The 24,690-nt window shown below is 39.9% G+C and overlaps 1 protein-coding gene across 2 annotated transcripts in view; it reads right to left on the bottom strand.

Annotated features, from left to right (window-relative positions):
• Window positions 1-22,649, bottom strand: part of adam12b (ADAM metallopeptidase domain 12b) — an 88,789-nt gene extending 66,140 nt beyond the window's left edge. Inside the window, exons 1-3 of one of the 2 annotated variants that reach the window (XM_040001406.1) lie at window positions 21,948-22,649; window positions 9,503-9,624; window positions 6,842-6,915 (exon numbers count right to left, since the gene is read on the bottom strand). In XM_040001406.1, coding sequence (XP_039857340.1) covers window positions 6,842-6,915; window positions 9,503-9,624; window positions 21,948-22,065 — 314 coding nt within the window. In that variant the 5' untranslated portion in view covers window positions 22,066-22,649. The remainder of the gene's footprint in view (window positions 1-6,841; window positions 6,916-9,502; window positions 9,625-21,947) is intronic. The other variant, XM_040001407.1, reaches the window with a different exon arrangement.
• Window positions 22,650-24,690: the final 2,041 nt, after the last annotated feature.

Raw genomic sequence — 24,690 nt, 5'->3', positions numbered from 1 at the left:
CATTTTGGTGAGCCAATGCAATTGCAGTTTCCTGTTCTTAGCTGACATGAGTGGCACTTGATGCAGTCCCCTGCTGCTGTAGCCTCAGTTTCTTGCACACACTGTCGTCTGCTGCTCCTGTAGACATTCTGCTTCAAGTTTTCTCATTTGTGCATTCAGAGACGTTCTTATGTTTACCTTCGCTGTAATGAGTTACTACTGCCTTCCTATCATTTCGTCCCTGACCACTATATGTAAACCTAGAGATGGTTGTGTGGGAAAATCCCAGTACATCAGCAGTTTCTGAAATACTCAGACCGCCCTGACCAGCACAGCACCATGTCACAAATCACCTTCTTTTTCCATTCTGATGCTCGGTTTGAACTTTAGCAGGTCTATGCCTACATGCCTAAATGTACTGTCGCTGTCATGTGATTGGATAATTGTTGGATGACATCAAATTGGATGATTTGATGTCTTGGCTCAGTACTAACCTCAGATTTCTAACTATTTCTAAGTAGAGGAAAAAAGTGTCGAATGTGAGCGTCTTTGAGCGAGCTTGGCTTTGACCCAGTGTTCAAATACAAAGAGAAGAAAAAAAAAGCAACACCTAAAATTACCCTCCCTCTCTCTCCTTTTCATAGTGTCATTCAAGATTTGGGCAACTGTCCCCAAGGACGATCTGCATTATCCGCAAACTGTTCAGCTAACTAATTAAAGATGGCAGGAGGCAAAATGTGATTACTATGCGCTCCAAGCTTAACAAAAACTGCAAATGCAATGTCAGAGGTAGAATTCACAATCAGATCAATACTCAAACAAACTGGATGTGTGTTTCGGGATACTCGTCTATGTATAGACCTGACTGCCAAAGTATTTTGTTTTTCTGGCTGACCAAGCAGCAGGAAAAGGGACCCATTGTTACTGCAGTTAACCTGCATGAAACAAGAGAAAACAGATATCCTGGCTCTGTCGAAAGGCAACAAAAATAACCTTCCAATGCCACTGAACAAAATAAAATACAATGTTCCACCGTGTTTAATCCCTATGAAAACAAAGTCTGAGAACAACTATTTAACTGAATGGAGCAAAGAAAGCCGCTAACCCAAATCCTCTGTAGGTGTTTAACCTAATAATGTCTGAATTAATTGTGACAGGCACAACAAAATGGCTTGGCATCCAAAGACAAAGTCATACAGAGAGTTGGCACCAAAGTACAAGTACACATGCGTTGGCACCAAACAGCAGCCTGGGGTCCAACGTTTCCCACCGGTGGCTTTGACAGGGTCTCAGGTTGCGTGGTGACAGATTAGCTGCCACCAGTGAAAACACAAGCGAGCATGTGGGGAGCGTGGGAGGAGAGGATAGGAAGAGATAGCATAAGAAGGGGGTGTTTGGGGTTGGTGGCAGTGGGGGGACCTGAATATAGCCAGAGAAACAGAGAGACATGTGACAGGAAGCAAGCATCGCTACAACTCGATCACAGACTCACTGGAGCAGAGGAAGTGGGAGTGATAGAAGAGTTGGTGCAGGAAGAACCCAGTAGAGGAAGTTTGCTGCTGTTTTCAACTTCCAAGATCCAGTTTCTGACCCGTTTACTGACCGTGCTTACTTAGAATGCCTGAAAACACATTATTACTTATTATCACTGAGTAGTTACACATGCAGTCCCTAATACAGGCCTGCTTAGGTACCAGAGCTGACACCCAAACACATGGGTATTGCATAAAGTTCAACTTATCTCATAGTCGACAGTAACCTGGGATCGCTCTCTTTTTTCTTTTTTTGCCAAAAACTCTCCACAGTGAATGGACTGCGTAATAATATATCTGCTCTGTGGTGCACGAAGAGAGAGATGTTGGCATTGTCAGCTGTGTTATTGAAATAGAGTGCATCTTCTTTCCCCTGGAAAACACACTGAGGATGTTGCTATGGGGATTTTTTTGTCAAAAGCATAATGATGTTGTTTAGATGTGGCCATGTGTTTCAAAAGGCCTCTTTCCTCTTTTCTTTCCTGCCAGAGAAGAATGAAAGGAAATGTTCTCAATGGGAAATGCATGGTCTTGTGTAGTGAGCTAGTTAGAATATGGACACATCAAGCTCATTGTGTTTCAAGAAGAAAAGCTGAAAAGATGTATTTTATTAAAAATCATAGTGAAGCACAATAAGCATGCCTAGCCTATGTATTCACTATTTAAATTGTAAAAAAGAGAACGCCATTCTCTAAACAAATGTATTAAATCACTTTTTGCAAAACCTTAGACAAAACTAACAGATTTGATCAAATCTTCATGCAAAACTCTAAAAACACACTCACTAAAACAGATTATGAACTTGTGATACATAATGTTAACCACATGCAGAAGAATTTAAACATACAGCACATAACTTCCACACAATAGCTCAAAATTATCCATAATTGTTGCAAATGATGTCACGAACCCAGTTCAGAGTCCACAAACAGCTCAGTGATTTGAAGACTGACCCCAGTGATGATAGAAGCAACCAGTGTGCAAGAGGTGATGGATGATGAAGAGTAAGAACAAGAGCAGCAATTTTAGATAAAATCTGAGGAACTGCGATACACCTCGCTCATGGAATGACAATGAAGGAGGCAGGGCAAAGAGTGCAACCCAATCACAGCTGATTCTCCGTGGCCACCACGAACAGGAGATCAAAAGAAGAGAACAGGCCATTTAGTTTGTGGATCATCAGGTTTTTACTGACGCTTCAGTACATCATGTTGCCAATATAAATATGTGCGTGAGTGCCTGCGTGCGTCCTCTTTGTCACTGTTCCCTTTTTGTAAATGGCCACATAATGGTACCATGTCCTGAATGCCATATTTTCTATTTTTTCCAATGAAGTGCACCATGAATGTTCAGTAGACTTTTTCCCCCCCATGTGCTTCTTTTATTTTTCTGAAAAAAAAAGAGTTGTTATGAGTGATTCACTGTTTGGTCTAAGTGGTTTTAGGAATGCAGCTTGAAAATTGTGTTATGTGTTTACTGCTTAAGAAAAGGGCCCGAGTGTTCAAGAGTTTACTCAGATCTCTTCTGAGTAAACTCCATTCAACAGCATCGGGAAAACCTTTCAAAATAGGAAATATTTGAATTTCATTGAGTACTTATTTTCTCAGCAACTCTGTTGCAGGTCAACAGTTTACATTATTTGGCATTTTAATATTCCTACAATTACGTGTTCAGAAGACGGAATGATCCAGTACCGAAATCCCCAATAGGTTTTTTTCTTTTTAGAGTAAATGTGGTAATCGCTGTAATTTAAGTTTAACTCATTTTCCAAAAAGACAACACAAAATACACAGTTGTACAAGAATCTGACTCTTAGTTTTCTGCATATATAGTGACATATAATGCAACAGCCCCAACATTTTCAGTTATGTATCCATGACTTCAGTGACTTTATGACTTAATTTCACTGATTTGCATTCATTTAATGGGAACGTACTTTATCTTTAATCAAAAATCATTAATACTACTTGGTTAACCTAATTTAACCTCAAATTTCATCCATGCATTATAATTATTTACAATACAGCAACATTTGTCTCCATAAAATGGTAAATAGAGTGCTGGTTATAAAGTGTATTTCACATATAACGCTATAATTAGCTTTAATATTCATACAGCACTGTATTTTATGCCTTTATGAACACGTGTGGACTGGAGGAACCAGGAATAGAAGCAGTAACCTTCCGATTGTCAGATGATCCTCTCTACCTTCTAACCCATATCCCCATAATGCCTCAGTCCCCAAAGCATGAGTAATACCTAAACACACACACACACACACGCACACACACACACACACAGAAGTATCTTTGTCCCCCAGACAGTGCTATTGAAGTCTTTAATCAAGACTAATGTGTAATGTCCCATATGGCCACCATTAATCATTTAAAGCCGGGCAACAGTGCTATTGATCAATGCTATACTTCAAAGCAGCCACTGCTGGCAAAGGTGTTCATGTCTGTCTAACACAGTTTGCTCTGTACAACAGGTCAAGCCTTAAATATCATATATGATGATGTTCATGTTGCTTTTATGAAAATGGGGATATAATGTCTCCTCTGTCTCTGTTTTACTGCCAACTTTGAATGAACTGTGATGGAAAGGAAAAATGATATGGTATGGCATTCAAGAGAGGATGAACTAACTCTCTGATATATATGTTGCATGGGTACAAAAGTAATAAAAGCCAAAATACAGTGTACAGTGCAAAAGTACTAAGACTTCCACAGAAGTGACTCTTTTTTGGAGCCAGTATTCACAAAGAGGAATATTCTGAAAATAAGCTTTGCAGGGCTCTTCTTTCAAAAGCTATGATGACGGACTGACAAAAGAATGTACAATCTATGCTGCTTACATTTTGAATTCAGACAGTTTGGTCCTCATGGCTGGCAAGAACACAAAAGAGATAGCCTCTAACATCAGGGGAAAACAAATTCAGCTGAAGCTCAGGTGTTCGTGCAGTAACACTTCATTTACAAGTTGTACAAATATAAAGGGACTTTGACTCTGCATACAGGCATTGTGCATGCCGCCTAAGAAATACACACAGGCAAACAGAAAATCTCCTCTGATTTCTTCCTCAGTAGATTTGTACTTGTCCTGCTATAGCCAAGTTTGCATGGGACAGCGCCAAGCAGCTAACAACCAGCAGTTTATTAATTGGATCTGGTAGCTTGTTTATATTGGTAAGGACTGAGATCATTTCACACTTGCCATGGAACAGGTGTGCTCTGCAGCAGTGCCAAATGAGCAAACTGCACGGGCTCAGCACATTGAAGCAAAAAAATAAAAAATTAAATAAAATTAAAAAATGAGCTTTCACCAAAAACATGCAATAACTCAGCAAAAAGAGGAAACAGTACTGAGATCTAGGGCTCTCCACATTCAGATGTATCCGATTCCTGAATACCAGCACTAAATTGTTCTTCTTCTTATTTGCTTCATTCTGGAAATTTTACTCCATTTAATGTTTTTACTACATGTCCCCTCTAATTAAATTCAGTTGTGTGAAGGCTTGCTAGACGAACCGCCTTTACTTTGATTATAATCTTCAAATCTTAAGCGTGATTTTGAAAAATTATACAAAAGACTAAATTTCAGATGCACTAGACATGAGCCCAAGGATATTCCCTGGAGTTTTTTTCGTTAAAAATCATTATGAGTTGGATAGAAATGAAAAGGCCCTGAGGGTCTAAACATTGCTTGGGACAGACACTGACTGCTGTTTCTGAAAATGAGCTATACCTTTAAACAGTCATATCCTGATGTCCCCTATCAGAGACAATCACAGAATAAATATCTGCAAAGTTCAATCCTATTTCTAATCCTATGGCCTCTGATGACTATCCGGTGAAGAAATATGTACTGACAGGCACTATGCAGATTTGAGTAAAAAAAAAATGTTAATTTGCACAGCACCTCAGAAGCGCATGTTGTGTCTGCCTCCACCAAACGCCGGAAGCAGAGACAATGTGTCTGAATCTTAAATATTGCTAAAAAACCTCAAGGACTTCACTAAACCACAAACATACTTTTTGTCCTAAGTGCCCTCATCTTTCCTCCTACCCCAGACTCAACGGATGCGCCCTCGACATAACAGGCACACGTAGAGGTCAGAGACCACCTGTTCTGAGCTGGCTGAACTGCTGAAGCGATATCAGAGGACACATCTGGCCTGACACGCCGGATGGGAAAGGCAGCTTGCTTCCAGGCTGGTGACAGCCGGTGACGGATGACTCACAGCTGATGCTGAGGTTACAGGAGGTCACATGGTGAGCAAGGAACGGAAGGGTTAGTTGGGACAGTGTTTTTCTAAGGAGCGTTTCGTTTCTAGAGAGGAGAATGAGCTGATTTCTAGTTTGTTTTGCAAGTGTTTTGAATTATCGAAGCGTGGAGTGGCCGAGTACCTAGGGGATGTACGCTAACTCATTTGTTCATCTGCTCACATAATAGACCACTTGCTGAAATCGCTCCTTAAAATGGAGAATAAAGATGTGAATCGATATTTGATTTCTAAATTTCGACAACAGTTTTTGGTTTTCATTTTCTGTCTCGCACACAGCTCTGCATTTTGAATCTCGAAAGTCCAATTTGAGTTTGTTCTGAGAGTTAGCAGGGACAAGGGGCCTCACCAGTTCTGAACAAAGTCTATCAATTCAATGTCAATATCCGTATCCCAAAGCAGCAGAGTAAAATATTATGTCTCCACTCCGTCTGAATAACAAATATTGACAGACACAAGACCTGAATCGGTAATGCAATCATTCTTGTAAGATTCTAAATTTCCCCCGGACATGTAACCTGGTTTTTCTTTTGGCTTTACAGCTATCCTTCTTGCCTCTCTCTATATACATTTCTTCTCAGTGTATTTCAGTTTGTGCGTGACTTTGTGTGGCTATATTTACATATTTATGAACTCTACATGATCCTCACCCCTCGTTCCAGAGTTCACAGCGTTATTTTCCACAGTATGGAAGGGAGAGAAGTGATGAGAGATGCTGAAAAGCAAAGAAGGGGAGGACGAGCATGTCCTCTGAGCTCTGTGCTGCCTTATTCTTTATCAGCTTTCATCTCTTAGCCCTTCCAAGAGACTGAACCATAAAAGAATCCAATCACAAGGGGACATATTATTTTCTCCCTCCTTGAATACACTATACCGTATCCTAGACCCACACAATGTCTTGTCCTCTTGCATATGTAACTCGAGGAAGCAATAGTCAGGAGCATGGTTTATCTATTGACTCTGTGTGTGATTAGCATACTAAACATGCAGTTTCTTCTAACTCAACGCACCCGGTGAGTATTAAAATGAGTCATAAGAAAAAACTCACTCATTTTTCTCCAGCAACAGGATCAGCTGTTCACCTTCTGCGGGCACCAGCAGCTGCAGCGATGCAGGATATCTCTGAAACACAAAAAGATATGAGGTCATGCCCAGAAATCACCAATCCTGCCTGTGGACGTGCGTGAAGGTTCAGCTGACGTTTTCGTGCACAAAGCAGGATGGGGCAAGGCACAATAGTGCTAGAGGAACAGGAAGAAAACTTCCACATCATTCACTTCCCAAATCTGGAATCAACTTCCATTTATACCATGACAATCCTTAAGCCTTTAATGGAAACAAATGAAGATGTGTCTAAAAACAGACAATGTTAAGATGCTTTGACAGTGGATTGGTTTAGGTTTTGCAAAAGAATAATGGAACAAGGAGGAGGACTAATTAATGGTGTTGTGTGGGAAACCACATGTCACTCAATGACATGTTGCTTCTTTGCTTCTGACAAGGTTTGTTTGCAATAAATTGATAAAGACTCACTTAAAATGGGACTTTTTGTCACTGGTGTATAAAAACACAAAATCTGCAATAATGTATTTTGACAGTATTTCAGACTTGGTCCAAAATGTAAGTTTGATTTTTTTGGAAGAGAAAAAGTGTCGCAACAGCTGTAATGATTACGTGACGTGAGCAGTTTGGTGTTAATGACGAATGGCTGCAAGTGTCATTTAAAAATTGAATCCTCTATCAAATATTAAAATGTCAATTTCCAAAATATAGCTTTAAGATGAGTTAATGCTTTTCTGAAAATTAGCATCGTCCTTAAGGCAAAACAGAGGCAAAGAAGGTCCATGCTTTAGAGCCTCAGTTTTGTAAAAAAGGATTCATGAACGTAAGCTAGCAGAGAGGAAAAAGGGTCAGACATGTTCACACTAAGCAGAAATGGATTTATATTTCATCAGCTGATATTTTAGATGAACAGAGTGCTCTTTCACAGTGACATTTCTTAGGATAGCTGACCGATGCCTTCGGGGAAATACTCTGCTGGCCAGTCTGAAGCTGTGTGTCTGCAAGTATGTGTGTGGACAATTCATGTCATGTCTACTGTGCAACAAAGACAATGTGTCATAATTCTGCAATACTTTACAGCTCCAAGAAAACTTCTACTTGGCACACAAGGCAGGTATACCGTAGCTGACCATTTTACACCTGTTCAGCTGCGTATCGATACAAATGTGTAATATACATCTAACCAAGCAGAGACTGAAGATGCCTGTGAAAATGTGAGAATGCCTTGTTGACGGCAGATGTCAGCGGACTATTACCAGCAGTAAGATAACATCTCTCAGATGGGCTACAGCAACAGAAGACCACAAGTATTGTGACTCCTGCAGGTAAGAACAGGAAACTAAGGCTACAATGCACAACGACTCCCAAAACCTGAACAATAAAAGACTAGAAAATATTGCCTGGTCTGATGAATAGATTTCTGCTACAACATTCAGAAGATAGGGTCAGACATTGGTATGAGCAACATGAAAGCATGGATCCATGCTGCCTTGTATCAACAGTTCAGGCTGTTGCTGTTTGCATGATTTGTGAGCTGAGCTGCTTAAATGCCACAGCTTCCTTGAATATTGCTGCTTCTAGCAGGACAACACACCATATCACAAAGCTCAAATCATCTCAAACTGGTTTCTTGATCATGACAGTGAATCCAGTGCAGTCAAACGGCCTGCACAGTCATCAGCTCTAAATCCACAAGAGCATCACTATGAGGTGATGGAAGAGGAATTTACAACAAGGCTGATAAATCTAGGGCAGAGTGTGATGCTATGATGTCAATGTTGACCAAAATCTTTGATGAAATGATCAATGTTTCCAACACCTTGTTTAATTTGTGCCATGAAAAATGTAGGCACTGCTGAAGACAATAGGAACAGCAAAGTATACCCAACAAAATGACCAGTGTGTGCATAAATCTGCCTCTGTGTTGTGACTTTTACTGCAGTCTCTGATAAGACAATCACAAGTTACCCTAAAAAAATCCTAAACAAAACAAATCGTTCAGATGGTGACTTCCCTTCACGAGGAAAAGTGTTTGATTGCTCAGGGAGTTCTGAACACCTACACATTTCCCTCCTCTGGAAAGTTTCCTTAAGTTGAGGTAGAGATGCCAAATTTCAAACATTTCCCTTTCCAGCTGTAGTAAGTGGAACAGACAGAGTTTCATAGCCTGAGAAGGCATGTTTAGAGAAACCAGAGAGGGATGATTTGTATATATCTTTTAATCTAGCTTATAATGTGTAGTACATGAACGAAATGACACTCTTTACAAGCTGTTACAGAGCTTTCAGCAATAATTTCACAATATGTAGTGTCTAGTGTAGTGTGGCAAGCTCATATTTAACAAAGAAATGAGGACATGTTCAAAACAAAGGCGAGAGCATGGAAGGAGAAGAACCACAAAAAGGGGCATGACATGGAGGCAAAACATAGCAAAAGAGGGGACTTCTCTACCAAAAGAAATTAAATAGACAGGCAACAGATGGAGGCAACAGAGGAAGGAATCATATACTGTGGTTATGTTAAACAAAAAGCCAGACATCTATACTTGGCTGCACTCTGAAAAGCACACTGACATTAGCTCAGTATCTGGCTGAGTCAGCTTATTACCAATAAGCTATTTCTGCTAAATGGTTTTGAGAGTATTTACCCCAGATGTGAGTTGGCTGAGAGGTCTGCGCTCTTTGCCCTTCAGCAACAGAGGTACGGCGGTCTCATAAGTTTGCGGTCTGGTTGCCTCCCCGCTCTGTTCGGCCTTGTCTGGACTACTTCCTGTGAAAAGATCATCAGCACAGATTAGCTTGAAATTTAGCATCACGCTACAAACAATACAGATTGCAAACAAAGGGGTCAGAAATGTGGGTCAAAGCTGCTGTGTAATATCCTCAATAATTCAAGGACACCATTAATGCAACAAAACCTTGGAAGGCTCAGACACACAGCAGAGCAGAACACTATTAAAAACTGTGGTCGGTGCTGCAGAGAAAGAGTAAAAGCTCACTCCTGTTCCTGCGAGTAGATATGCTATCCCCCAAAGGACCCTTGCAACAAGACCACAGCCACAGACAGAGCATCAATAATAGATGCTCTCACGCAGTTTATAACTCTTCTTCTGCAATATTTCCCCAGATGGGAATGGGTTTTTTTTCTAAAAAAGGTAGGATGAAATTGTCTTTCCCATTTCTTATATATATATATATATCTTTCTTCCTGTCCAACTTTGTATAGTAGTTCAGGAACGAGCACCATACTGTGCTGTTTCCTCCTCTTTTCTACATATCATTTTACTCCTCTTCCAAACTTGTAATAGAGCTAAATTACCAAAGTAAGAAACTGGTTAAGCTAATTAGTTTTTAAAAGATTGCTCTTTTGGGACAGAAAGAAACATACTGTGTATAGCATAAGATGAAGTATAGTAAACCATATCAATGCTTGGAGCAAAATGTGGGAATCAGTCACAATTCCCTCTGCTCTCTCAGTGTCTCTCTCAGCTCCACAGAAGACTTGGCTGTCCCTAACGGCCTTACAGAGCATGTCTGTGCTGTTGCAAGCCCAGCAGGATTCCTGTGTAGCCCAATAAATGTTACAAACCCATAGAGGATTGAATAGAGAGTGTTAAAAGGGGAGGGGAGAGGTTGTTTGAGGTTTCACGCTCCCGCTATCAACAAAGTAAAACTGAGAGTGAGTGCGCCGCCTCTATTTACTATACATCTAAAGTCTCGGCATATTCTCTAATCCTTGGAGATTTGCAGTAAAGCATCCGCGTGTCTGCATGTGCATGTGTAACATCATACACAGTGCAACAAGAGTTCAGCAGTACACTGAGCAGAAATGCTACAATCCCACATATTTTGTTGCTCCTCCTCCCGCCTGGAGGTGTTTTGATTTTCAGGTACGTTTGTCTCTTCAAAGGGTGACGATTCTTGTCTTTGAAGACTGACTCCTGTGCCACCGTGACTACACTTCATACAACTTCAAACTGTCTGTGACGGCGGCTCGTCTGTGTTCTCAGCGTGGCCCACACTCTCAACTTAGCCACAGTACATAATAAGCTAACAAGGGCATAAAAGGGACCTCCTACATTTAATGGGATATTTGAACATATGCCGATGGTAGTTTGTTGGTTTTAGTGGTGCACGAAAACCACGTTAGACAGACGGAGCAGCATGACTGAGACCACAGGCTGCGGCTGGAGTGCCATTAAAAAAGAGCTATAAAAGGAAAGTCAGGCAGACGTCTTGTTAATTAAAGACTTCATCACTTCCACCAGGGTCCCTCACAAATCATTTAGAGCTCTCTGACACTAAATGAGTTTGCGATCCTTAAACAATATCAGTTTGGAGTGGAGACTTCAAGCCTGGGTGAGCTCAAAACAAACTAGTTAGTACAATGTGTTTTCAGCCCACATCTAAGCGTTTCTAATTCTTCTGTAAAGCCACATTCTAACGAGCTTGCCATCATAAAGAGCAACATACGGAAAATCTTTCCTTGAAGGCATCCATCTCGTTACATTTGTCTCTACACAAAAAGAGACAAAGGGAGTTTTGTGAAATCTAATCCTGCCCATTTTCTCTCCTCCACACACATGGCCAGTCTCTGGGTAAAGTAAGCGTGCTCACTCAATGTTGGACGTAGCCTCCCTAATTCGGGGGGGTTTAGATGCCGTTTGATGTTCTGGTAAGCGCTTTGTTTGAAGTACAGTGACCCCTTTAATATGTGAATTAATGAGTTTTTGTAGCATTTTGTGTGTGCTAGGCTTCAGTTTGCAACATCTGCCAAAGCAAACTTAAAAGAAAGTTCCCTTCAAACAGCAGAGAAATATGACATTCATCATCATTCTCACGGGTTTTATCCTCTTTGGGAACCTTTTAAATTCACACTAAAACTGGGTTAATCCCGTATGTTTTCTGAGAGCTCCATGACTGCTAAGCCAACCACAGTTGTACCCCCATATTGGACACAAGGCAGAATTATCTGTGGGTCACACATGAAAAACACAAGTTCTGTTTTGCAGCCAAGATCATCTTTCCCCCACGCTCTCTTTAAATAGCCTCATAACCCAGATTTCTTTTAAAGACAACTCTGTTTTGATGATCTAACAAATATATTTTTCTTTCTGCCACTATTTCATGATCTGCACAGCTGAGTATTACTGGTAGGAAATGGGAATTCAAACAGAGGCCGATGTCCACTTTTCTCAGCAGGGCAGTGAAACAGCCAAAAACATAAACAAACAAAATGAGCCACAATTACTGCAGTCAAATCGAAGAGGCTGCTGGACTCTGGGAAAAACTCTACCTCATTACATAGACTTGGTATTTTACCTGCTGCATCAAAAGGCTTCTCTGATAACTTTCACATCTTTTTGTCCATTTATCTTTTTGATTGAGAAAGGTGTTTATATTGTGGAGCGATTTAAGCAAAGCAGCCAAAGCAGCATGGATTACCTTTTGAAAAATGCGTATGTCTGGCTGCTTTTGTATCTGATCAACAAGCAATTTTATTATAGGGTCCCTCTAGTGAGATGGATAAGAGAATACAAAACATAAGGTCAAAACGAGTTTATGAAGGACATTTAGCAATCTATAAGCAAAATGTTCAAGGAAACACAAGAGAAGATGAACACCACAGCGGGACTTGAGAGACCTTCTGCAATCAGATTAGCGTCAAACAACATATGCATACAAACTATGTGTAACTTAACGTCTTTATGTTTTGCTGGGAAAACAGGAAATAAGGCTGTGTTTGCCTTTTTACCTAAAAAAAAGAGTTTATACAATTCTGACACGCTTGAAAGTCAATATTTGGTACAACCATCTTTATCTTTAAGGTACAGTAGCCACAGCTTCTTAGTCAGAGTCTTCTATAAATAATTCACTGCAGATCAACTTATTATTAGGTTGTTTATTATATATATTATATGTTGTATAATAAAAAGCTGTAAAAATATTCATTATTATGCAAACAGAAGAATCACAAAGTGAAGAGCAGCGAAATATTTCAGACAACGTGACACAAAGAGAAGAAGTCATCAGGCAGGAACTCTTTGAGCAGAGTTAAAAATAAAATCAAGAAAACACAACAAAGCCTGAAGACATGACTTCAGTTATTTCTCAACACAGAGAAGAGACCTTTAATGCCAGCTGATCAAAGGATAAGAACTCTGATTATGGATTTGATAATAGTGAAGATTTATTGGTCAATATCTGCACAGCGGCTGCAAAAACAACCCTCTAAGCCTCCAATCATCTGTAAATGCCCTCAGAAAGGTGAATCTTGGCCAACAGTGAATCACTGAAGAGGCTTTTAGCTTGAAAAAGGAAAATGACAGTACCCAGCGCATACACAGGGACAACTGCCAAAACGCTGATAAGAAACACACAGCATAGGTGAGTTCAACTGTTACAATTGGATTTGATGGAAATCTGGATCTGATCCAGAACCATTTCTGGGAGTGATTACTGTATTGACTTTCCTTATTGATTACAAAATGGTAAGACATTGACCCAAACTAAAATCCCTGCGTGAGCGTGAGATGAGTGTTGTTATAAGTGTAGGCAGGCTGGCTTTTTTCATCCTTAACTGATATGAAATCAAATAAAGAAGTGTTTCTCTGAATGAAATACCGAGGCCATTTCCACCTTTGTACATTACACATTATAAGCTTTCAAAGAGGGATATTTTTCATTTTTTATTATGTATTTTTCATCTCTATCACGCATGTACATTTACACAAGTACTAAAGTAGTTCCTTTCTTCCTTAGAGTTAGAGGAAGGCATCAATATCAATCTCATCTTTGTTAAATATGAAGCTGTAACCAGCAGATAGTTAGCTTAGTTTAGCTGAGTGGACTGGAGATCAGGGGAATGTGAAAGGAATTAAACCAGATGGTTTTACAGAGTTTCATGTGTGAGACAATTTCTTGGCCAGACGTTGTAACGTCTTATGGTCCTGTCATCACAATGAGTTTGCCTGGAAAACAGGTGTGAAGTTACCATGCACAGCCAAAAGTAACTCCCCTTAGAGAGCCACAGTGTCATAGTACTGGGTCTTTGACCCAGTGTTTCTATGTTTCCGGACTTAATAGTATTTGCTGATTTCTAAATATATAATTGCTTGCCTAGAAAGAAAGTGCTTTATAAAAAAAGGTGGATGAGGCCGCTATACACAATAATAGGTCTCAATATAAAGAAACACATTAAAAAGTAAGGTTGTGCTAGCACTTATTTAATCAGAAGTTTCTCAGAAAAATATAATACCATCAATATATCTTTGTGACCGTCTACCATATTACAGCTTATTCAGTAAGACTTATTGCAGAACTCAGCACTACAGCTTTTATTTCCTTTTACAACGCATTTCTTTTTAAGACATCAAAGGGAGCATTTTACAGTTCCTACTTCAATATTATGTTCGTAGACTAATAAAAGACATTCAAAAGTAGTAATGGCATTGTTTAAAAAAAAAGGAGCGCTGTAGCTCTCGGAGGTGCTAGATACTTTCCTGCATATGAATTAATGTTTGATGGTGGAAGCAACTTCAAAGAAAAGACTTTCAATGGAAAATAAGTCACTCGGTGAACAGACAGGCTTCTCTTATAGAGATTAATGTACAAATGTATATTTCAATTTGGTGTTTTATCTTGAGCAGTATAACTGGCCTGCTTGCTCAACATTAGCTCACATTGTCCCAGAATGGAAGTGCATTAAACAAGAAAGCTGAAGCTACAGCATCATTTCCACACATTTGCAATGTTCAAAAGCAAACTATGAACACCTTCCTAGAAATTACACTTTTATCTTGAAGAAAATGTTATAAGTTATAGTAGTAAATACTAAGATAAGATAAGATAAAACTTTATTAATCCCCCGAATTTCCCAGAGGAACCCACCCGAGGGATTAATAAAGTTTTATCTTATCTTATCTTATCTTAGTATTTAGTAAATAAAAATGTCTTTACACACACACACACACACACACACACTACTGGGACCCCACCCGGGCCCAGCAGTGCAGGGCCTACATGTGCCACTGCATTTCACGCCAGTACTGGGGCCCACAGTAAGCTGCCCATTCACAATGGGTCACCACAGCAGGTAGCACCACATTTTGGATTTGGCAGATTTTTACACTGGATGCCTTTAACAGTGTAACGCACAGTGGATTTGTCGTTCCTCCCAGACTTGGACTGGAGATATATCCTTGATATACAAACATGTATTTGTCTATCAAGCACTCTCCCTAACAGTCTAATATTTTCATTTGAGTTCTTTTGCAGTATATCAATAAGATCCAGTCTAACTTCCAATTTACTGAGGTTTTAAATCAGCTGCTTTTTCCACTTCCCTGTATAGTGTTTTCTTATTGCAAACAGTTTTGCAGCAAATACTCCTGTGCAGACGCACAGTGGGTGGTGTAGATGAACGGTGGGGCTGTGCAGACAGGGAAACCTGAGTGGGTTTGACCACACAGGTCAGCTTTTAGGAGCTCTATATGGGTTTTCTATGGGCAAGCCCAGAAGAGGTTGCTCACAAAAATAGGGGCCTTCATGTGGGCCTGTGAGGTAAAAGTACTATGGGGCCTGCATGGGCTAACCCACAGCAAGGATTTTCTGTGGGCAATCTCACTATGGGTGGCTTTGAACCTAGGATCTTGCTGCTGGGCAAAGTACAGCATACAGCTGAGACAGGCAGGACTGTCCTTACTCTAGCAAGTACTTTTAGTCATAATCCAATCCATCTTGGATATATAAGTCGATGCGGTTGGTGATATATTCCACTGGAACACTCTGACAGCTCTTGGTGTAAAAGTAAAAAGCGATTGCATCACTTGTTCTTTTGAGTAGCATGGATATCTGGACCACAGGTCATGCCAATAAATTAAAATGCTGTCATGACATTTTACATAAAACTAAAAATGTCAACCTCATGGTACCATTATATAAAATGTTATTATAACATTATAAAAAAAACTGCCTAGAGGTTGTATCAGCAGGATGTAACCTCAAGAGTCATGAAAACCGCCACTGAACTACAATCAGAAAGTTGTTGAAATATTTTATTCTGAACCAAACCAGTGGACCAAATAAATAATGAAAGGACAAGCCAGCATTGCTGTAACTAGAGCCATGCCTCGAGCACTGGTTAAAAAAAAAAGACTTCAAAAAAACAAACAAAAAACTCTTTGAGATCAAAATAAAGCACTGATATTCTTTTTACAGGAGAAAAAAAAACCCCAACAAATTTCTGTTTAAACAATGCATCAAAAGATTTACCCAGCACTCTGAGTAAGACTGACTAGTTTTTCAGCCCTGCAATTTTTCTATGATTTCTAAGGGAAAAAATAAATGGGCTTAAAATGTAACAAAGAGGAAAAGCATTATGAGCTTTTTAGACACAGTGAAAGAGACCACTCTAAAGTGTCCCAGGGTCTTTTGCAGGGATAGATAACTACAATGTTACCTCATTACCAACAATTCAACAGTGCCTCCTATCAGTTCCCACATTACACACTCTTCCTGTGATGACAAACTGGTGTAATTAGTGCTGAAGGTGTTAATCCTGGATGTGTTACCTCCTAGATCCATTCCAAACACACATCATTATTGTTCTGATCGAGCAATCACTGGCTCAGAGTGAAATGATGGTAATACAAGATTTCTCAGCGTGGTTTAGTGAGATTTACTCGTGTGTCTTATTCACATCCTGTGGGAGCAACAGTGGAATAGCCAATTCCCGTCTTGTCTTGCACAGATTTGGGCATTATGTCTCAGAGCTATAGGGATTTCAGCTCGGGGGATTTAGGGATTAACTGGAACTTATCACACATCCTGGGTCACCCAAAAGCCATCAGCAGGGGAGACAAGGTTTAACAAAATATCAGTAATGCTAGCAGCTTGTTATTACAATGATAATCTTAGTCAATTGGTCAGTCGGTCAGTTCCTTAATCACTGACCCTATTCCTGTCTACAACTCCTGAAATGATTAATAGTAACCAGAGAGCGATTCTACTGATTCTGGTGATCTCCTGACTTTAATCTCCAAGCACCGCTTCAGTGAGACTGTAGTATAGTATATAATGTCTATAACAAGTTAAATTCTATTTCTTCTGTGTCTTCGACATTTTTTAATTTTCCTTTATTGGCTGTCATAAACGGCATATATATGGTACCACACATACCAGCAAATAGCTGCTATCTATAGCTATATTTTTGGGGCTCTGACGAATACGATGACTGAGCAACATAAGGCTAACTCCTTAGCAGCCATTTCAGCCTTTCAAAATAAGAGCAAGGATGCTATCCCTCTCAGTTTCCAGTTTTCCCGATTGTGTCAAAAATCTGGTGTAAAATCCCAAAACAAACATGAAGAGAAACCTGCTCTGACGACCACTTGTGACAAGGAAGCAGCCGAAAATAACTTTCTATGTTGCATTAATCTTATGACACATGCATTTTTTTTTACCCTGTTATCCAGCTAATGGGGCAATTGGAGCCTTTCTTAGCTTCTATAAGATGAAAGGCAGGCTACACATTAGGCCTAACATCAAAGGGTCTAACATGCAATTCTTTCAGATTATTAAAAAAACAAACATTTCAGACATTTCACAGTGCATATTTGGGTGGCCATTAATATACCTAAGCAGCCCACTCTATGTGTGGAAAGGACTGAATGATTGTGTTCATTCAGAATATGCAATTATGTAATCAGTGATTCAACGTGTGCTAAATTTTTACCAAAAACAAAACACTCAGCAAAACCTTTTGTGTTCTTGAAGGAAGGAAATTCAAGTATGGGCACTCCAATAAGACAAAGATCAAGAGGTCCCAAATTCTGTGGAGAAAGCAGAGCCAATTCTGCTTCACATGTCTCTTAAAAAAAAAAAAGTGTTCACTTCATATACTATTCTCTCAAAACACCTTCAATTCCTTCCATGAAAAGCTTCAGGATATAACGGCTATTGGCTGAAGAGCATGACTGGATCCAATAACCAACATCTCAAGGTAAACAGGCTGACATGGAGGTGTGGTGACCTTTCTGTTGTGAAATTATTGATGTAGGGCAACCTGATGGTTCAGCCAGCTGTGCAGCTGCGTGAGTCTCAAACCTGAATCATGTTGTTGCATCAGTCCACTTCCTTGCTTCTCTCATCTGAGTGAAACCTAATATTTCTTCAGAGGGATGGTTGGTCAAAGGAAAAGAAACAAACAAGGATCCGCTGCTCTCAAGAAATCATATGTTCACTAGCTCTTTCGTACACTTCCCATTTGTGCTACACTTCCAGCCAGCCACGCATTCATTATGGACGCGAGCAGAGACGACTGCATGTTTAAACTTCTCAGAAATCTGTCATTCTTCTGCATTCTAGCATAAATAACAGCTCGCTGTTCACAGTGGCGACAGGAGCGACTCCATGTTCCCATCCTATTTTGCACCTATTCAGTATTCCTTTCTTCCTCTCTTTGCTCCACTATAAAGATTTTTTCCTTCAGTGCAGGGGAAAGTGTCCCACTAAAATATGTAAGCATCACAGGCGGTCTGACACATCCAATCACTGCGGTAAATGTAGGTGACTGACTGCTTTCTCACCTGTCTCAGTGTCTTTTTTTTTTGCTCTCTAAAGGATAATGCAGACTGGAGAGAAATGCACCCACTCTTATCCATCACACACATGACTGACTGCTGTTTGTCAGAGCTCTTTAGGTGGTGGTCTGTAGCTCTGATGCTTTCTAACACCCAGATTTCTCACAGTTTCACAATACATCGCTCACATATTCTCTTTTTTTTCACCCTGTTCTTTCTTAATAAAATCAGGAATTATTCCATGTATACATATTAGATTCCGAGTCGCTCGTGACTGCTGTTTTTTGTGTACCGCTGTATTAAGTTGCCTTCGCATGACATCAGCATATCTATTATGTATCTGTAGCATCCACAGGCAGAGCAGGAGGAAGCTAAATCACACTGATGGCTATAATGACCAATGATGCTTAACAGAGGGAGACAACTCTAACTGTGCGTGGCCTTCCCTCCCGGCCAACAGATCAATGCCAGCCTGTCCTCAAAATGTCAAGTGACAGCTTATGGAGGGGCTTGAGAGACAGACCAGGATGAGGTTATTTCCTAAATGGATTTTACAGAAACCTGTTGTTTTTTTTCCCCACACAGATGATAGTCAGCATTCCACCACAGACTGGAGAATGGGCTAGAGCTACTTCCCAGGAAACTGTGCTGAAAGGTGACCGATGCTCCTCGGAGACTAAGGAGACTGTGCATACATTATTGTGTGTTTCAGGGCACTCGGGGTAGGTTTTATTCTCCCCGCTGTCTGTTTGTTTAGACAAAACAGACATTTTAATCTTTCTAATTAATTCTGTCTGAAGCTGCAGTCAGTCTGACCAGCTGATATCCTCAAATCTAATCCAGGTCATTTGGTTCTGTCTCTAATTATTTATTGAGTTTCCTCCACCCGGAAAAAAGGGGAAAAAAAGACCCTTAGAAAACCAGTTGATATGCAGACGAGAGACAAAGAAAGTCAGGCAGAGAGAGAAAGCAATAGACAGAACGATTCATCAAAGATTTACAAACACGGCTTGCTTGATTCTCGCCCTTATGGGACTTTTATTTTATTTTTGCTATAAAAGTTCAGAAGGCAACTGAGCCCTGAAGGGCCGTAGCACTTCACACAAGAAAACACAAATGGTTATTCAAACATACTCAATATTCCAGTCATAAATATAAACAAGCTTTCCGAAGGCTAACAAGCAGAAGGCTGAGTCAACTAATGATAACCTGAGTTTTACTTTGTAGGCTTGTTAAACACTGTGCAACCAAAATTTAATTACAGCTACTTTCACAAAGAAGCTGATCTCCCAGCTTAAACATGAAATATGTTACTATTCTAATCACTTCCTGAGCTGTCAGTCAAAGTTTTAATCAGAGGGGATGGGAGTATGACAAAGCAAATGATTATACAGTACGATGAAAGACTGCATTCATAGCACAAAACCTTTAAACAGATTAATTTTAATCTGCGGAACTTAAATGTAAAGTTTTTGACACTTTTTCCCTACTTTTTGGTGAATATTACTATTTTATTTGTAGCACATGTCTTCAAATATGCATTATTACTGGCTTCAAAGCCTTGGACATGCTCGCTCAGGCACTTTCAAAACCACTACAGAGAATGTCTTCATTATCTAATGCATCACTTATTTCACTAAATGACAACACAACAGTTTCTGAACTCTGTCCAGGTAGCTGATTGCAGCTGAGTGTTGGCACAGGAAGGCCGAATGTCAGTCAGTGCCGATCTGATCCATATAGGACTGCCAGATTTGGCAACAGAGGTACTAGCCGCAGAGTTTTTTTTTTTTCCGGGGGGTACAGAAAAGGATTGAGTCAGTTTCAGTCAGCAGCAACACTAAGGCTAGCACTGGAGAAGTGTGAAATCACTGCACTGGCATAAGTTTGACCGATTCTGGCAGGGCTCATCACAAATCTGGCTTAAGTCAAGTATCCAGTTATGATGGATTTAGGCCACTGTTAAGCCAAACCATTTTGACTAAATGGATATTTATGACATGATTACTGTGTCCGGCCAATGTGACAATCTTTTACTGACAGTGCACGCCTACGTAATTTGTTATTTCCACATAAGAACAACAAAACAGGACAACATTTCTTTACAAAAAAAGAAAACAAAATAATCATTTAAAGTGGGGAGGCACTGGTTAAAAGAGATTCATGTGACTGTTAGGAAGTGGGAAGCAAACATCAGTATCCCATGTCAAAGGTCAAAATTTTGTCAACCCAACCAGTCCTTTCTAAATCCTTCCTTTCTGGACTTTGTAGCTGTATAACACCTTCACACTATTTCCTTTTTTTTTGCTACCAATCTGAGAATAGACATAACTTTTACAGCTACTCGATGGAGAACATGACTACAGCACATCTGGTCTTCTTTTTACCACCATAAATAACAAAATAAATTAAAAATTCGGAAGTCAAAAATTGTGTTGTGCACGTTTATATCATAATTTTTAATAGGATAGACCAAGTCTATCCTAGTCTATCCCAATTTTGGGAGAACATGAAAAGAGTCTGCTACAAAAAAACCCTCTCTGCCTCCATTCGAACAAACTGTAGTATGACTAAAAGCGCTGTAGCAAGAGCCCCCACCAGTGTGGGGGGAGACTGTGACAAACGTTTCACATAGAGGCTGAAGTCAATATCCAACATTACTGTATCTGACTGCTGCCACAAAAGAGCCTGCCCTAGTTCAACGCTCACGCAACCCATTACAACTGTGTTACTCTCTGCATTTCTGTTTTAACTAACCCAGTGTGTGGCAGCTTTAATGATCCGACAGCTGGCTGATGTGGACAGCAAACAACTCATGAGCTGAATCTTTCTACTTCTCTTTCATGAAAGCTTATTATTGACTTGTTGGCACTGTACATCTGTATTAGCTGCTCCAGCTGTGATGGTAGCATGTCGTATTGTTTCAGTAGTGCACTTTTAACCTTATATGGCCTGTATTTTCTTATTTATCACTTCAGCATGCTTGATCACCTCAAAAATATCTATATTTGAATAGCTCCTTACGTTTAACAGTGGGTGGCATTTATTTTTGTTCCTTTTCCTTTTCTCTTACTACATCCACACATCCACACGCACAAATTTGTACTGTGTCACGTGCTCAATCCCATACACAGACTACCCCATAATCAGTGGCTGATTCATTCAGGAGACATCCTGTTTGGGTTTATGTTTACAGGCTAAAGATGAAGCTGCATCCTCCTGGATGTCAAACTATCTGTTCATCCGCAGCAGTCTGACTTCCTTTTATTGTTTTTCCATCTGAGTACGAAAACTGATGTAAAAAAAAAAATCAATTTCCTTTCTGCCCAGCCTATGTGTAAAATGCGCAGCTTGAGACTAGGAAACGGCTTTTTTGTAAAGAGAGAAATAAATAAAATGTGCAAACACTGAAAATCACGTTACCAGACTGTGGCTGAGCATCTGCAGCTGTACATGACAATGAGCCCGCTGAGTGATAGCACTGATATTCACAATAAAGATATCCACTCACCCCTCTGTATGTTGTAAACCATGCTGTCAGCATGTTTTGCTGCCGTGGACAGGCACCAGACTCGGAGAGCGAGGATCAGCAAGCCAAAGTTCTTCCGCCGCCTCCAGGTTCGCATCATGCCCGGGTTCGGTAGGGTGAAATGAGGAAAAGCGCTCCGGTCAGACTGCGTTATTAACGTAGCTACCACCAGATGCTTCAACACTGGTGACAGGATGGAGATACGGGTCAAAGCAGTTCACAGTGAGTGTGAGGGAAAAAGAAAAGGGAGGAAAACAGACTTCACCACCCAGACTCCCAACAAGATGCGGCAGGCTGTCACTCCAAGAAAGAAGCTCTCAGAAACTTTTCCATGCAACACCAAACATATGGTGGACAACGGTGAGGGGGGAAACGAGAGATAAGCGGCAAGTGTTAGCTAAATGTTTCTGGGAAAGGGTGTTGCTGATGTGAGGAGGGTGTTAGAAAGCGACAGCACAGACAGAATGAGAGGAGACTGTTGGAGAGTATAGTGAAGCGGACTTGCCATCCCCTCTAGACCCAGAGCAGCTACAGTTTGCCATGTGCTCTTCACACGCCTCTGGGTCCTAAAGTCCATCTGCGTTTAAGACCGCTGTCGTTCTTTGTTTCCCTTTACCTACAACGGAGTCAAACCTAATCCATTGACCAGTGGTTCTTGAACTTTTTTCACAATAGAAACCGAAACGAGTTCATCCCAAAACCAATCATTAACAATTTTAATGAGTTTGCTGCCAGCCCACTGAAATTATCTGATATTTTCGCCCATAAAAATCATATTCATTCAACTAAGTCTATTCTGGACATTCAAGGACATTTTTTTTCTTAAGCAGCAATAGCCACTTGTGAAACCTGGAGATTAAAAATATAAAAAATAATTATATTAGCATAATCTTTTATAAAAATCGGCTATATATAACACTGTATAATAACTGCGTATTTTGACAGGTGAAAACAGCTTTCAGGCACATGATTGTACACACACTTCTGTAGTATACCTTCATGCAGCTGTTTTTCTTAGATTTATAGTGTACATATTATTTATTAATGCAGTTTGCACTATTCTCTCACACAATGTTAGTTTTACTGGTGGACTGGGATTGGTCTGTATAAGCAAATATATTTACTAATAGCAGTATCATATACGTTTTTGTGTTTTCTGTTCAGAGAACATTCGACTGGATAATGTAAATCAATGAATGCATAGATTTTCCCCCTGAACTCTGCAGGGGGGGGGATGCTGGTTAGTTATAGTTTTCCTTTCTTCTTTTTTTGCCCTATATGTGTCTGTGATAGTTAATTAGCTTGTTGTCAACAAAGAGTAGGTGAATTTAAAGAGAAAAAAAAAACATATTGACATATGGCCAGCTTTACAATGACAAAACATGTTATTCAGGAAAAAATATAACTAGAGCAGCAAACGAATAAGGAGAAAAAAAATATATGAAAGTTTATAATAAATAAAAAAAATGTGAATTTACATAAAATTGTGAAATTAATGAATTGAGTTACAAGTCTAAAGAAATCAGACAGCCTTGTCTTGAACAGTCTGCTTCTGAGAAGGAATGTGCGTAGGCTGTAAAGAAAAGATTTTGCAGAGAATATAATGTAACCTACTGTGCATATCTTCCTCTTATTAATCTTCAAGCTCTCTTTTGCTGGCTTCTCACAACTTAACAGGAAACATAAAAACCAGATCAGTGTGTTTGATTTTCTGTATATTTCTCAGAGCATGTTACCAGGATACACAAATGTGGCTTTTCTCCAACCGCTTCTGCATGGAAGTAATCTGCACATTTAAACATTTCTTTATATGTCAGCGACAAATAATTGCAGACAGATTGAAACCAATTAATTCCATGAACACAACAAATATTGATCTTGCTTATTTAGTCTTAGTCCTCCTACTCATCCTTGAAACACAGACAAATGTCTTCTTTCATCTAGCGGGTCCAGGGTGAATTAGGATGACTGGCTTTTTTCTGACATTCTCAAGCATGTGATGATAGAGCGGCTGAGATACACACAAGTGAGATACAGAACTCAGCTCTGAAAAGGGCAGAGCCCAAGGGAGGTTAGCGAGTTTTACCACAGCATCGCTTGGGATGTAATTTGTTGGAAATGATCGTGAGAAATTCTGTGATGAGTTGTGTAGAAGAAAATCTTTGAATGTAGACTCATGTGGTTTCTGAGCTGACATTTTTAAAACACTAAGCCTTTTAAACCTGTTGTGCCCTGATTTGCTCCTATAAGTTTTCTGTCTTTTTTTTGCGTGGCAAACTTTGAAGTAAGATTTGAAATAATGTGGCATTAAACCATAGACCTAGCTATCTGCACAACATATAATTGTAATGACTGATGGAATAAATGTAAGACCTTGACTGAACTAGCATGATTCAATTTCTCAGAACAATCTATATTAAAAAATATGAGTCACCTCGTATTTCATCTCCTCTTCCTGTTTCACTCCGTCTCTGTGCCCAGGCACACAAACCGCCATAAATCAGGCCCCATCTGTGTTCTGCACAGGCTACCTGGTGTGGTTTAGCCTAATCTTTTTTAGTGAGTGTGCTGCAGGCAAAAAAGTCACAGATGTATCTCTGCGCAGGCATCATTTCACTTCACATTTCCACTGAGGTTACAAACTGAAAAAAGAAAAAAAGAAAAACTGAGAGCAAGGGAGAAAGAGGAAGAATTTCATCGCTTTGCCTGAGCTGACTGGAGTTAT

The sequence above is a fragment of the Simochromis diagramma genome, unplaced genomic scaffold, assembly GCF_900408965.1.
Source record: "Simochromis diagramma unplaced genomic scaffold, fSimDia1.1 OVJJ01000421.1, whole genome shotgun sequence".
NCBI classification, from domain to species: domain Eukaryota; kingdom Metazoa; phylum Chordata; class Actinopteri; order Cichliformes; family Cichlidae; genus Simochromis; species Simochromis diagramma.
This window is presented reverse-complemented; position numbering and strand designations above follow the sequence as displayed.